Source organism: Rosa rugosa, chromosome 1 (genome assembly GCF_958449725.1).
Source record: "Rosa rugosa chromosome 1, drRosRugo1.1, whole genome shotgun sequence".
NCBI classification, from domain to species: Eukaryota; Viridiplantae; Streptophyta; class Magnoliopsida; order Rosales; family Rosaceae; genus Rosa; species Rosa rugosa.
In genome coordinates this window covers 12,168,856-12,183,823 of record NC_084820.1, presented here as the reverse complement: position 1 = coordinate 12,183,823, position 14,968 = coordinate 12,168,856, and the positions used below count along the sequence as shown (strand labels likewise).

The following is a 14,968-nucleotide window of genomic DNA, read 5'->3' as shown; positions in this document are numbered from 1 at the left end:
GCAAGCTACAAGGAGTATAGGCAATTAAGAGAGCAAGAAACCAATCTTGCTGAAGATGAAGATATAAATCTTGCTGAAGATGAAGATATCAATCTTGCTGAAGATGAAGATGGTGAAGATATCACTCTCACCACTGAGGACTTCAAAGCTGCAGATAAAGAGCACGAGGATGCCGCAGACTTTGATTAGAATAGTCCTTTCTATTTTCCAAGAATGGCAAATGTGCCTTAGTCAAATGACAATTGTATTAAAACTCTTTCTCATGTGGCGCATCCAATGTAGTATGATGTCTAGGAAAGTAATTGAGATCGGGGTACTTAAGCGAGCCTCGCTCCACCAACATCTCTCTACTTTCCTGGTCATATTTCATTGGAGTTACCAAACGGATTGAGTAAACTACAATTTGTCTAAAAATTTGATTCTATTATGGAATAGACTTTGGAAAAACTTTGATGTAATCATTGGTTATTTTCCTTATTAATAAAGTGTCGCATTATTATTCAATGTCATGGACATGTGTTAAATTCCGAACTTTATTATTTGAAAGGTATAAGAGCCAATGGTTTTCATGTGGAAACACATTGTGAGAATGGACAAGAATTCATTTGCATTACCTCTAATGACTACGGACATAAACGAGTATTAGAAAAACTTATGTGTCGCTCTAGTGGGTTGTACGCAGCCACTATTCAAGTCATTGAATCAAACCATGTCATAAGAGATGACTTATGGGATTCTGACACATATAGGCTTTGGCAAGAACGTTTGAGATATCCAGGTTGTGATATGATGCTCCGTATATTAAAAACTTCACACGGACATCCATTCTTCACAACGAAAAGAAGTACGAACCAAAGATTGGTCCAAAGAGTTACTTCTAAAAGATATCATTCGTTTTGCAAAGCTTGCTATTTAGCAAAAATAGGATTGAGACCATCCTATGCAAAGGACACTAAAGAAAATATACCATTCTTGCAAAGAATCCAAGGTGATATTTGTGGACCTATTCAACCAACTTGCGGACGTTTAAATATCTCATGATGTTGGTTGACACGCAAACACACTAATCACGTGTTGTGCCATTGTCCATCTATAAAAGCTGCTTATGCTATACTCATAGCACATATAATATGACAACGGGCTCACTCCCCGGATCATCCTATTTAGTCAATTGAATTTTGACTATGCTAGTGAGTATACATCGAAGATTTTCGATGGTTATTGCAAAGGGAGTGATGTTGGACATCACATTCCCATATACACACCTAAATGGTCTCGTGGAAATAACTACGATGGTAGTTCAGACATTGGCGATGCGCGCCAATCTCTTTATATCCGCTTGGGGTGATGCAATATCGCATACAACTATGCTAATTCCTCTATGACCTACCGCCACTCAATGTATCCCTGCGTTACAGCTAGTGACTGGGTACAAATATTTTGTACTTACGCACATTCGAGTGAGTCATTTATGTGCCAATGTGAGCCATTTATGTGCCAATTGCGCCGCCACAGCGCCTATGGTAGGTCCTTAAAAACAAGTGCGCAACTTAGTTGGAATTGAGACTCCAACAATCGTCCGCCACTTAATGCCCTTGCAAGGCGATCTCCTTACCGTCTGATTTACGGATGTCACTTTGATGAGACAGTCTTCCCGTCGTTAGGGGGAGATAAGAACACGAATGTTCAGCAGGAACGACAGGAATTGTCTTGGTCTGTCCCCACTATGTCTCATCTCGATCCCTATTAAAGTGACGAGATCACACACATTTGCTGCACAAATGCCTGCAAGGAAGGACGTCCCTATAAGAGGACGTAGCGCCACCCTACACAGAGGTAGGCAAGGCGCCAACGTCATAGAAAGTGGCACTCTGGCGTTACAGGCCATGGCCCCAGCTAGGATGCGTGGGAAGCCCGTGGATTCGAAGGATATTTTGGCATCCTTAGATCATCGACACTCAAAGATCCGTCTCATGAGTATCTTCTGGATTATGGTTATCGTTGGGGGACGCCTCAACGTCAGAACCTATTCCTGAGAATATAGAGCTCTATGAAAATTACACTAGTGTACATGAGACGTGGAATAGAAACTCCATCATAATTGATGATGTAGTTGCGCATTCTGTTGCGCATGAGTTTGTTGAGACCGATGATATCGAACCACGCTCTGTTGAAGCATGAATACCAACGTAGAGAAATTTGGCCTAAATGGAAAGATGCGATCCAGGTTAAGTAAGATTCTCTAACGAAGAGGAAGGTCGTTGAGCCAGTGATGCCAACACCTTCTTACATAAAACCTATTGACTAATGGGTCTTCGTTAGAAAGCGTGTTGAGAAAAAGAGATGGCAATCTCGCCTTATGGCGCAAGGCTTCTCACAAAACGCCCTGGAATTGACTACGATGAGACATATTCTCTCGTAATGGTTGTCATTGCACTCCACTACCCTGTCAGTTTGGTAGTTTCCAAATAACTGAACATGCAGCTTATAAATGTGGTCACTACGTATCTCTATGGGGATCTAGATATGGAATATACATGAAAGTTCATAGTGAAACTTTAGTTACCCAAATCAAGTGGCTCTAGACCACGGAGCGCGTTTGCAATAGAGTTGAAACGCTCGCTAAAAGTGACTACTTGATTGGGAAGGGATATGCCCGCGCGTTTCCATAACAAGTTTCGGATTCTATCGCGGTTTTCATGTTGGACATGATCTTCATTAGAAGCCCTTAAAGAGTTAAGGGAAACCGCTGAACACTTGAAATCCGAGTTTGAGATGAAGGATTTTTGGGGGAACACAATTATGCCTCAGTTTGGAACTTGAGCACCGTGTTGATAGATGCTTAGGCATTTTGACAAAGGTCAAGCCTTCAAGCACCCCATGATCGTTCGTAGTCTTGATCCTAAAAAGGATCATCTTCGTCTGAAGGATGATCAGACAAAGATGTGCAAGAGGCAGAAGTGCGAATAAGCGCATTATTGTACTTAGCTCAATGCACAAGACTGGACATCTCGTTTTGACATAAACTTGTTAGCTAAAAGGTATAGCTTTGCGCCAACGCGACGCCATTGGATTGGTGTAAAAGATATCTTTCGATACTTGAGATGTACGATCGATATGGGCTTATTCTATCCCTTCAAAGAAATGATGGAATCAGACCCATCACACACCAGAAACGCCGCCAAACGCTGGCCTGCGTTTTCTATCCCTACCCCAAAATGACATAAGTGTCTTTGGAAGGTTTTGCTGATATTTGGTATCTGTTGACCCATACAAAGGCCTTCTCAGACTGGTAAAGTGTTCACCATGGGTAAGACCGCGATATCTTGAATGTTACGTCCCGAACCTAGAATTAACGGTTTACGCACTATTTGGACGGTAATTGTCGAATACTTTCAATTTTCTTTTCTTTTTATCGATATTTAGTGGCCCTAAAAGTTGACTCTTTGTTCGGGTCAAAATTTGAAGAAATGTTCATCATGAAAGTTGTAGGGGACGTTAAACCGAGCGCGTGCATATGTGGTGCGTAAAAATTGGACTTAGTATGTGAAAGTTATGGCCGAAAATGTAAGAGTTACTGTTCATGGTAATTAATATATAAATGGAAGTTACTGTTGGTAGATTTCCATTTTCGGAAATCTACCTAGCCCCGGTAACTCTTTCTTCTTCTTCCCCCGATTCTTCCTCCCCCTTTCGGCCCGATCCTTCCTCCTCCGAATTCCTCCGTTTCCGGCCACCCCACGACGAAACCCAGACACCCTAGGCTCGCCTCTTCCTTCTGGTCACACCCATGGTGGTATTTCACGGTGTCTCGACCGGAGGAGCTCGGAACTGAACCAAGAAGATCACTGTAGCAGTTTTGGTTTTTCGGCGATTTCCGGCGATACTGGCCATCTCCGGCCACCAAACCGGCGTCGAAGGTTCGGTTTTCATCACTGATCATTTCCCCTATGGCCTTGTATCGTGATTTATTGTGTAGGAGTCGAATTGACGAAATGAAATTCTAGGGTTCTTAGGAATTTCTGGGTTTGTGTTCATCAAATGATTTCGGCCGTTTTTAATTGTTATTTGGATGTGTTGTAGTTGAAGAAATTAATCAGTGGGTTGAGTTGTAGCTATACATGGAATTTGGTAGCCGGTGGTGGAGGTTGGTACCGGCGCGTGGGTGCCACGCGCCGCCACTGTTGGTGGCACGTGAGACTGTGTTTGGCCAGTCTTTAACTTCTGTTGTTGAGCTAAATAGTTAATTATACATTTAGTTTCATAATTGCAGCTTTGGGATAGAATTGGAGATGGAATGAACATGGATTTTGATGTTGTTCAATGGTGGAATTGTTAATTGAATTGCGAGGAATCCATCCATCGGATTTCCTCGATTCGGCCCTAAAGCCCATACATTAAGGGAATAACATTAGTGAAGAAGATTGGGAGGTTTTGGGCAAATATATTTAATGTTAGGGTTTGGTTTTACTTATCGTAATTTAGTTTTCCATCCAGTAATTATGGATTTACGAGCGTTATATTGTACAGGACGTGAGGAGGATTCCCTCGAGGAGGGTTCGGATCGACGACAGGCTTAGCTGTACACTGTGAGTGGACTTTTGTTTTAAATAAGTGATGCATGCATTTATTTTACTAAAGTATTTTCTATTTAATTAACCTATTATTTTCCGAGCATATGAATTGATTTTTGGAATTTGATTACGATTTATCTCGTGGATTTGTTTCCAATGATGATTTTTGTGAAGTATTATGATTTATACCGGTTGTGAGTTTCGGTTATTAAGTTGTTATACTCGGATTCGAATTTATATTTGATGTGGACTTTCGACGAATTGTTTTCGATGTGATTTCCGGATTTATATTATTTATATTATATTTATATTCGTTGATTCGAGACTTTATTTGCAAATTGAATTTTGTTGGAGTAAATCTCCATGTTTATTTATTGATTTTCGATTTTGGCATTGGGAATGCCTCATTGACCATCTACTTATTCCTTTAGCGTGTGGGACGCGCTGTTAATTTATACGATTCTACGAGAATTTCTGGGTACGGTTGGGAATCGTACCCGTGTTTTCTTTATTCGTGGGACATGGGGAAGCCTTAAGGATTTATTGGATTTTAATAGTTTTTACCCGCCATACCTGGGTCGTTATATTTTATTGCTAGCTAGCCTATTAGTACTCCTCCCTGCTTACTATGTGTTTGTGGGTGAGTAAGAGCAGAGCATGGGATGCTCCAGAGTGTGGGACACTCCGACCCGAGCCTGGGAGGCTCCCTTCTTTCGTATGGTGAAATTTCTTCCCCATATTTTACCATTACTTGACTAGCGGGGCTAGTCCGATTTCTTTTAACCAGCGGGGCTGGTATGTTTTTCACGAGTTTAAATTTAAAGAAATACGTTTTATTAATGTTGCATGCATCGAGATTTTATAATTTAAATTTGTGGGAAAGTATAAACTTATCTTCCTTTATACTTATTTATTTTGTCCACTCACGCTAACGTTTTTATGTACTTTCCCCCTGGGCCCTTTGGTTTCAATTGCCCAGATCGCAGCGTTGCTGACCGGCTTAGGAGTGGAGGCTAGCACCACCTTTGCCATCTATCCTCAGTAGGTTATTTATTAACCTACTTTATGTATTATATTTCGAGTATGATCTTTAGATTGCTCTGATTACTTAAAAGGGTGGATTTATACATTTGTATAATTATGTGTGTATGAGAGTTGTATAATATTGGAGGAAGTTGAATGACTTGATTTGCTGGGTTGTAATCTATATAAGTAGTTCGATGTTTACACTTGGAAATTGCGGATTGTTGCTTGGTAGCAGGGTGGCTTCAAGCATAGAAATTGTTATACTTGGAGTGTTTTCAGCAGGTTTAGGGTTGTCCATTTTTAGGGGAGGTTCTGTCGAATTTTCCCGAAAAGTGGGCCCCGCAGGTCCATCTCGGAGTTAGGAGGGAAATTCCGGGGTGGGTCCTGACATTGAAGGTCTATAGAATAGACCTTAGTCGCTATATCTTCGAACAATGCAGAGATTATTGCTCTTCACGAAGTAGTTCGTGAATGTATATGGACTGGATCCATAGTTACGCATGTTCGAACAGTTGTGGTTTGAAGTCTACCACAGATGAGCCTACAAGCATTTAAGATAATGCTGCTTATTTTTGAAAACAAATGAAGCAAGGCTGCATCAAAAGCGACAACATCAAGCATAAAATCAGCAATAACAGACTCTCCTCAAAGATCAATCAGAGGGGGAGATGTCTACATATATGGTCTCAAAACGTGAAGAGTGTGTTGTGCTCTTTTTCCCTTTCGACCGAGGTTATTTTTGTCCCACAGGGTTTTTATTACTCGGCAAGGTTTTTAAAGAGGCAACGAGATAAGCACCACGTTTGGGAGACACAAAGGAGATGTTGAAATCAGGGGGAGTATCCAGAAGCATACCCACTTGACCATCGTGTACTCTTTTTTGTCCTTCGTCCAGGGTTATTTTGTCCCACTGGGTTTTGTTACCTGGCAAGGTTTTAACGAGGCACATCTTTAACATGGTCACCCCACTTATACTACATCCTGAAGATGTTTTGATTCAACATATATGCTTTTGCTCATCTTTTCCCTTCGACCACGGGTTTTTCCCACTGGGTTTACCGGGCAAGGTTTTGTTGCAGCAACTCTATTGCATCCCTCTCGTAGACATATTACCTACTTATGATGCTGATAACAAGACTCCACTTATCTCCGAAACTGTGATATTACTACTCCACACTCATGCGCGTTGTGCTCTTTTTCTCCTTCGACCAAGGTTGTTTTTTTCCCACAGGGTTTTATTACTTGGCAAGGTTTTTAACGAGGCAACTGCGAAGCGCACAGCCTAGACAATACTATTGACATGAAATATCCAAGGGGGAGTGTTGTAGTATATATGACTCATCATGTTGTATATATGAGTCATAGTATAAATGTCTATATCATGTAATAAGTACTTGAGTGTATACATAGGTACTTGAGTGTATGAAGACTTGTGTGACATGCTTTATACCAAGAGGCAACAAGCATGGCAGATTTCATCATTGAAAGACAAGTATGCAGCTGCAGCCATGATGAAGATTGTTATCATTTTGGTTTTCTCTTTGAGCATTCACACTACAATGTTTTCCTATAAATACCCTATTGTATGAGATGAATAAATACACATGAATTCTCATTCTCTCTGAATCGAAACTCTCTCTCTCTCTCTGTCAATTTTGATTGTCCTTAAACAGTGAGACATATATTGTTTTTACCAAAAAAAAAAAAAAAAAATCCTGCTACAATTAACATTAATCATGCTTGGAGTTTGCTCTAATTGTAAGTTTGAGTTCTAACAAAAGCATTTTCAGATTCACTTGCATAACCTAGCATATGGGTCCTTTTCACCAAATAGAACTCATTCACTCAATGGACAATCAGAATGCTATTGCTTCAGCACTTTCAATTTCATGGGAAGTCCGTAAGGTCCATTCTCTCAACACATATATGCATAATATCCCTCTAAACCAGTTTGATTCATTTACTCATCGGTACAACGTTTCCTTCTTTTTCATTCCGGTGCTACTTCTTCAACATCTCAGCGCATATTTAGCATTTGATCAAATGGATAATGGACTGTTATTCAGAAACTAGTGTACTCTACTCTGCTGCGAAGACGATGCAGACACCATTGGAACATCAAAAAAATTGATGCAAAAATATCAAGCTTGAAGCTCCTGTGACCCAACAAGTAAGTCTTGCATGTCGGTCGTAATTATGTCTATGTTCTGACTTTCCGCTTTACCACTAACCCCACTTCAATTGGCAGAATATGGAAGTTCTTGGCTTCTTTGCTCAGATAGCAAGGAAGGAAGACTTTGACCTACCTATCAAGTTTGCTGATAAGATTGCTAATAACTCTAGCAGAACAAGAGAAAAGCAATCACAGGTCTTGAAGCAACGAAAGCACACAAGAACTTGGTGAAAAAAAGTGACAAGAAATTTGACTTCATTGTAAGGTAAGGAGGTACTACCCATGCAACCATCCTTTTGTAGATGACCAAGCAATTTCAGTCATATGGTAAGGAGGGTTGAACTTGCCGCAGAAATACTAGCTGGCCCATCACCAAATAGGTAAATAGTTTTATTGCCAATGCTAAGCACTCGTATGTCTTCTCGAAATGTGAAGTTCAGATTATGAATAACATTTTCATCATCAGTCATTGATTGCTGTGAACCCCATTTTAGGGCTACACAGCAATCAACATGTCATGGTTACTGACACTTACGTGGACAACTTACATTAGCCACTAATCTTCTAAACATGTAAATTGTTTTTCAGGTTATTTTCATCCGAGGAAAGTTGATTATTGGCATGCTTACTATGCAAGTTCATACAAGAGAAGGTGAACCTAACTTAAACTTGTCCTTACAGGATATAAGACCAGAAGCAAGTGCTTTACTGAAACTAGAAGGTAACATACACAAACTACCCAAATCCTTCACCCTATTTCATAACATCTATGCCTAACTATGAAGTTTATATGCAGAGTTTGTGGCCAAGCTCATGAGCATATACCGGAAGAGTGCCCACAGTTGTCAGTATGTTTAGTGTATACGGCCTCATTGAGAGGCAATACTCGAGAATTTTTCAACCACAGGTATTTGTCAAGATTGTCTAGCTACAGCTGATAAAGGAAGTCAGATTGATAGACAAATTCCCCTGAAGCTATTTCCTAGGGTCAGAATGATTCACATATAGCCCAAAAACACACAATCTCTTGTTTCCCTAAAACAAATAGACAATAGCTTCTCATTCTCGGTTTGGTTTGTAAATTTTTCTCCTAACATGAACAATAAAAGGCAGGTGAAATAATAATGAAAACACATCAAAGGCAGCAATCTGGAATATGAAGTAGTTATCACTTCAGAATTTGCTTACGAGAAACACACAAACATTGGGTGCATGCCCCGTAAGGGCACACACAACTCCAGAAAGATTACTGTAAACATTAAATGTGTTTCAAGACCTGCCATCCATTTCTCCTAAACTAGAGAATCTAACCCATGTTACAAATGCACTAACAATATTACCTTCCAAAGTGTATTTAAGATCCCAAAATTATCATTTTGCTTTAGCACAAGGTCCCCAAACCAGCAGCACTTTTCTGGGATTTGTGTTTAGATATGTAGAAAAGCCGCCTCTATCCAGGTTACTTCTTTCCAGTGTACCTCTGCCAAAAAAATGGATATGATATTATAGCTGCTTCAATTAATACCAAGGATGCATGAAGTGGAACAACCACAGAGATGAGAACTCACCTGCTTTCCAATATCAAATGGGACATATTTGTATTTGATCATGTGTAGGATCTGTCGTTTCATTGTGAGGACAAAAAGCACAATCCAGTAGCATAACAATATTGGCCAGAAAACAGGCACATCCAGCACAGAGAAGAAGGTCATGACAAATGCAATAATGAAAGCCTTTGTGATGGAATACCTGAAAGCCAAAAGAACTGGTGAGTACAAAATCAATACAACATTCATATACTTGAATAACTCCAATATCCTGAACAAATGACAATCCAATTTCCTAATTGCTTTTAATTTTATAAGGTGACCAGTTCGTTCATGAAGCTAGGGTATAGGACCAATGCAGTATGCTGCCCAGGACCATGAATTAAGTCGCAGCAAGAACTTGAAATTTATTACTTGATTATGTTAAGTTGTTAACTAATTACTCCAGAGGGATAAACACCCCATCAACAAAAGGCATTCAATAACTTCTGCAACCTGATCCCAATAAGCCAGCAGCTAAGAGACTGCTTTGACAGCAGAATCATCCTTAAAAAGCACAGAGCTAAGCTCACTGTCAACTACCGAAACAGTTAAAGTAGCAACTCATTGGTCCGAAACGGGGAAATTAGCATACAGATTGATGATTCATCTAGTAAACTCCATTTCCCTGCTTAACATTTCAGACTACTTAACATCTATTCATACAGTCAAATATGATTGTTATACACACCACTACTGCACAATGGAGCTAAAAGCATGAAGAGATTTACCAGAACTTAAACTCGGGGAGGCGGCGAACAAAAGGCTTGAACTCATCAGCACCTTTGGTAGGCAGTGAAGGCCCATCCAAAGGTTCAAGCTCCGGGTCAACCTTGGGTGAGAAGAAGCCAATCAAGAGGTTCAAGACATAGATTCCGAGCCCATACGAGACCACATAGAAGCCCTGGACATAGTAGACTCGCAGAATGTAGATCATCGCCACAACTAGGGTTCCTATCCACCTATAAAGTGTGTGAGGCGTGGACCGATCCAGATAGTACTGGAATGCTCTCGAGAAATCGCTCTTCCATTGGGCCACTGGTGACGTCACCGCCGCTCCGTCGCCTCCGAGTCCCTCCATCGTAATCGAGTTGCCGCGAATCTCCGTGAAAGCAAAAATAGGGGCGTCAAGAAGAAGAAGAAATTGCTGGCGGTGAAGAATTAAAAGGGCATAGCTGAACTGGAAATGACCGTTTTGGAAGGTGAATTGAGAATTTTACCTGGAATTAGGGTTTCGAGACGAGCAAGGCGATGAGGTCACGACGGTTGCCGCTACAGCTTTCGGGTTGCGTCTGATAAAGGACCTGCGTACTCGTCAGAACGCCTATAAACGGGTCGGGTCAAGCAGCCCAGATTTACTTTTTCTTTCCTTGGCCCAGATTTCTATCGTAGGAGATTCGCGTATGATACCTATTGATCCATCAAGTAGACACTTTGATGCATAGGTGGGTTGGCTATACGTATTAGGCCATCTCCAGCTGTGGGGGGCTAAAATAGCCCCGGCCTAAATTTTGGCCCCCCATAATCACTATTTATGTGAATAGTAAGGGCTATAATTTCTACTATCTCCAACCCTTAGGGCTATAATTTTAAATGTCATGTTATTTTATTGTTTTTCATTATGTATTTCTAATATATAGTATATATTTTATAACTATACTACTATTTCCACTCATATAATTATTTTTTGGGAAAAAAATATAAACAGTACCTGAGGTAAGACCCATTCTAAATTTTTGTACCTAACTTTTGGAAACTATCATTTTAGTACCTGGAGTACCCAATCCAACCCAATTTTCGTACACGCCGTCCATGACGACGTTAACTCTTCTAACAGCTGGCATGATTTAAAGAGGCCACGAGAGGAGCAAGATAACGCCGTTATGGACGGCGGGTACGTACGTTGGGTCGGACTGGCTATTTGGGGTACCAATGTGATAGTTTCGGAAAGTTGGGTATGAAAATTTAGAATGGACCATAGTTGGAGTACTGTATATATTTTTTTCCCTTATTTTTTTGATCAAATGTTATTAATTTTTTAGATATGATTTTATCGTGTCACGTGTCATGTTGTACGTAATTATTCAGATTCTTGATTATGAGCGCGTCGTTTTTTTTCTTTGTTTTGTTTGTGTGTGTGGTTGCAATAATTGACAATTTATTGTCAAAATTTGTAGCTTGTTTTCTCATTGTTATATTGTTGTGTGGCTTGTTTAATTATGATGAAAAAATAAGCAATAATTGACAATTTTTAGCCGTCCAAAAAAAAAAATAAAAAAATTTCCAACAGCTAGACTTAGCTGACATCAGCATGCTGATGCTGACATCAGCCATTAATCTCAGCCATGAAAAAACATCAGATTGGATTTTTGGTTTTCACGTGGTCCCCACACAAAGCAAGCCCAAGGGCTATATACAAAGGGCTATATATGCCCCCAGCCCATGGCCCTTTTAGCCCATTCAAACACTTTTTTGTAATGGCATAGCCCCCAATTGGAGATGGAAAACCCTATTTTTGGGCTATATCAAGCCCTTAGCCCTCCATTGGAGATGGTCTTAGTAGGACTGGTTTAGCCTGATATTGAGAGTTAGTCTATAATTATAGGGAGTTGGTCTACATGTGATGTACCAATACGATAATGTTGATTGTACAGAGTGCAATTTAAATGATCCATGCATCAACCTTGCATGAAGTTAGCATGTTTAAGTTTATGCTAATCGTGTTTCATGTCAAATAGTGTTAACCCAAAATTGATCAGCTAACATAAGCATTTTGTGTTAGAATTGACTCGCTTAGCTCTAGACTTACATGTTTAGCACGATTTGTGTCAATGCTACATTTTTGAGTTATTTCATGTCACTTGGTATAAGTTGCGTCATTTGGTATCACTTGGTGACATTTTATGTCATCTTTTAATCTTTTATGCTTGAATTTACGGTGAAATTGTTCCTAAACCAAATAAGCAAAATGACTAGATAGGTTTAAGTATTTAACGTACCATTTATCATGCTTGGAGTTTGCTCTCAAATAGTAGGTTGAGTTCTAACAAAAGCATTTTTAGATTCACTTGCATAACCTAGTGTAGGTCCTGCACACTAAGGGTGGACAATTTGACAGAGAAAAACCAAAAACTGACATTAACCGCACCGGACTAACTAAAAGAAACTAAAATCAGACTGAACCGATTTATTGGTGTCGGAAACTGTACCAAATCGACCATCTCGGTGCCGCTTTCAGTTTTATACATTAAAAATCGATTTAACCGAACCAAACCGGTATTCTATATTTAATTATAATTTTTTATTATTTTTGTTATATGCTTCCCTAAGGTAGGGCTAGCACACACTAGATCCTAATCTCTAACCTAAATACATCTCCTCTACCTCTTTTCTTCCGACTCACTCTCATCACCTCATGACCAATCTTTATAATTATCATTTCCCTCCTCTCTCCAATTTCTCTCTTCTTCTCCGGTCGTCATCCAATTTCTTTCTCATCTCTTCAAGATATAAAAGTTCACACCATTTGTCTGAAACTGAAACCAATCTAATCAAACCAATTTCAATCCCTTCAAGTCATTTTTTACGTCTCTTTTAGACCAATTCCAACAAGTTCCGAATCAGAATTGACCTCTTCCTCATTACAACGGCGCTGCGCCTCCGCTGCCACCACGACAAGTACCTCTTAGCCGAAGAAGACGAAGAGTCCATCACCCAAGACCGCAACGGACCTTCCAATACGGCGTCACCCAAGACCGCAATTACCCTTCACCGACCTTCAATGGGCTTGCGCTGATCAGCGTCAGTTAAACCACTCTGAAAGCTGAAACCGAACTAGACGTTTGTTAAACCAACTAAGTCAGTTCCGAGAATATATGAACTTTTCAGTGTTGCAAATCTGGAAAACCGCTGTGGCGGTTCAGTCATCGGTTCTGGGCCAAAAACCGCCCCAACAGCTCTGAATCCAGCCCTACTGTACACCATATCGAACTCAATGTACAATGAGAATGCAATAGGTTCGGCACTTTCAAATTCAAGGGAAATCATAAGGTCCATTCTCAAGTTCTCAACACATATATGCATAATATCCCTCTAAACCCAGTTTGATTCATTTACTCAAAGCTACAACATTTCCTACTTTTTCATTCCAGTGCTTCTTCTTCATCATCTTGACCAAGCATCAGAGCATATTTAGCATTTGATCAAATGGATAGTGGTCTGTTACTCAGAAACTAGTAAACTCTACTCTGCTGTGAAGATGATGCAGACACCATTGGAACAGTAAAGAAAATGATGCAAAAATATCAAGCTTGAAGCTCCTGTGACCCAACAAGTAAATCTTACATTGTCATAATTATGTCTATGTTCTCACTTTTCCCTTTACTAATAACCCCACTTCATTTGGCAGATTATATAAGTTCTTGCTAAGATGGCAAGGAAGACATTGACTTCCCTATCAACTTTGCTTATAAGATTGCTAATTAATCTAAGCAGAACCTGAGAAAAGCAATCATAGGTCCTGAAGCAACCAGAGCACACAAGAACTCAGTGAAAAAACAGTGTCAAGAAATTTGACTTCATTGTATATTCACTTACCTACTACCTAGGCTTGAACTACCCATGCAGCTATCCTTTGGTAGATGACCAAGCAATTCCAATCATATGAGAAGAGATACTAGGGAAGTTGCTGCAGAAATCCTAGCTGGCCCATCACCAAAACGGTAAATAGTTTTAAAGTTTTTATTACCTATGCTAAGCAATCTTATGGCTTCTCAAAATGTGATGTTCAGATTTTTGAAAAACATTTTCATCATCAATCATTTGATTGCTGTGAAACCTAAAATGGGCTACACATCAATCAGCATTCAGCAATGCATGACACTTACGTGGACGAATTACATTATCACTAATCTTCCAAACATATAAAGTGTTTGTCCTGTTATTTTCAGCCAGGGAAAGTTTCAAAGGCTTCTTGTGTACATCCAAAACTGATTTTACTGGTAATGCATCAAAACCTCTATTGTACATCTACTTGTTTCCTAATGTACAATCTTGTGATAAGAGTAGCACTTTTCAAACATGCAGAAGGTGGTAGAACAGTTCCTTAAAGAAATGGATGGTAGTAAAAGGGACCTATATTACTGGCATGCTTACAATGGGAGTTATCTCCCTCATACCTTATTTTGCCTGGGTAAGAAGGTGAACCTAACTTAAACTTGTCCGTACAGGAGAAAAGACTCCCAGCAGGAGCAAGTGCTTTACTGAAACTAGAAGGTAACAAACACAAACTATCCAAATCCTTCACCCTATTTAAGCACATCTATGCCTAACTATGAAGTTTTTATGCAGAGTTTGTGGCCAAGTTCATGAGCATATACCAGAAGAGTGCCAACAGTTGTCAGTGTGTTTAGTGTATACAGCCTCACTGAGAGGCAATACTTGAGAATTTCCTACCACAGGTCCTTCTCAAGATTGTCTAGCTGCAGCTGATAGAGGAAGTCAGACTTATAGACAAATTCCCCTGAAGCTATTTCCTAGGGTCAGAATGATTCAGATATAGCCCAAAAACACACAATGTCTTGTTTAGCCTAAAACGAATAGATAATAGC

At 39.9% G+C, this 14,968-nt stretch overlaps 1 protein-coding gene and 1 long non-coding RNA gene across 2 annotated transcripts; one reads left to right on the top strand and one right to left on the bottom strand.

The window, feature by feature from the left end:
* Positions 1-8,923: 8,923 nt before the first annotated feature.
* On the bottom strand, positions 8,924-10,735 carry LOC133717871 (protein RER1A-like). Its single transcript, XM_062144621.1, has 4 exons — positions 10,580-10,735; positions 10,091-10,461; positions 9,342-9,522; positions 8,924-9,253 (listed from the first exon to the last, which is right to left on the bottom strand). Exons 2-4 carry the CDS (start codon positions 10,438-10,440, stop codon positions 9,233-9,235), a joined length of 552 nt encoding a protein of 183 aa, XP_062000605.1. The 5' UTR covers positions 10,441-10,461; positions 10,580-10,735; the 3' UTR covers positions 8,924-9,232.
* A 1,975-nt stretch (positions 10,736-12,710) lies between these two features.
* Positions 12,711-14,943, top strand: LOC133717889 (uncharacterized). Its single transcript, XR_009850009.1, has 5 exons — positions 12,711-13,409; positions 13,511-14,080; positions 14,309-14,359; positions 14,445-14,633; positions 14,709-14,943. It is a non-coding gene; the product is annotated as an uncharacterized LOC133717889 (long non-coding RNA).
* Positions 14,944-14,968: the final 25 nt, after the last annotated feature.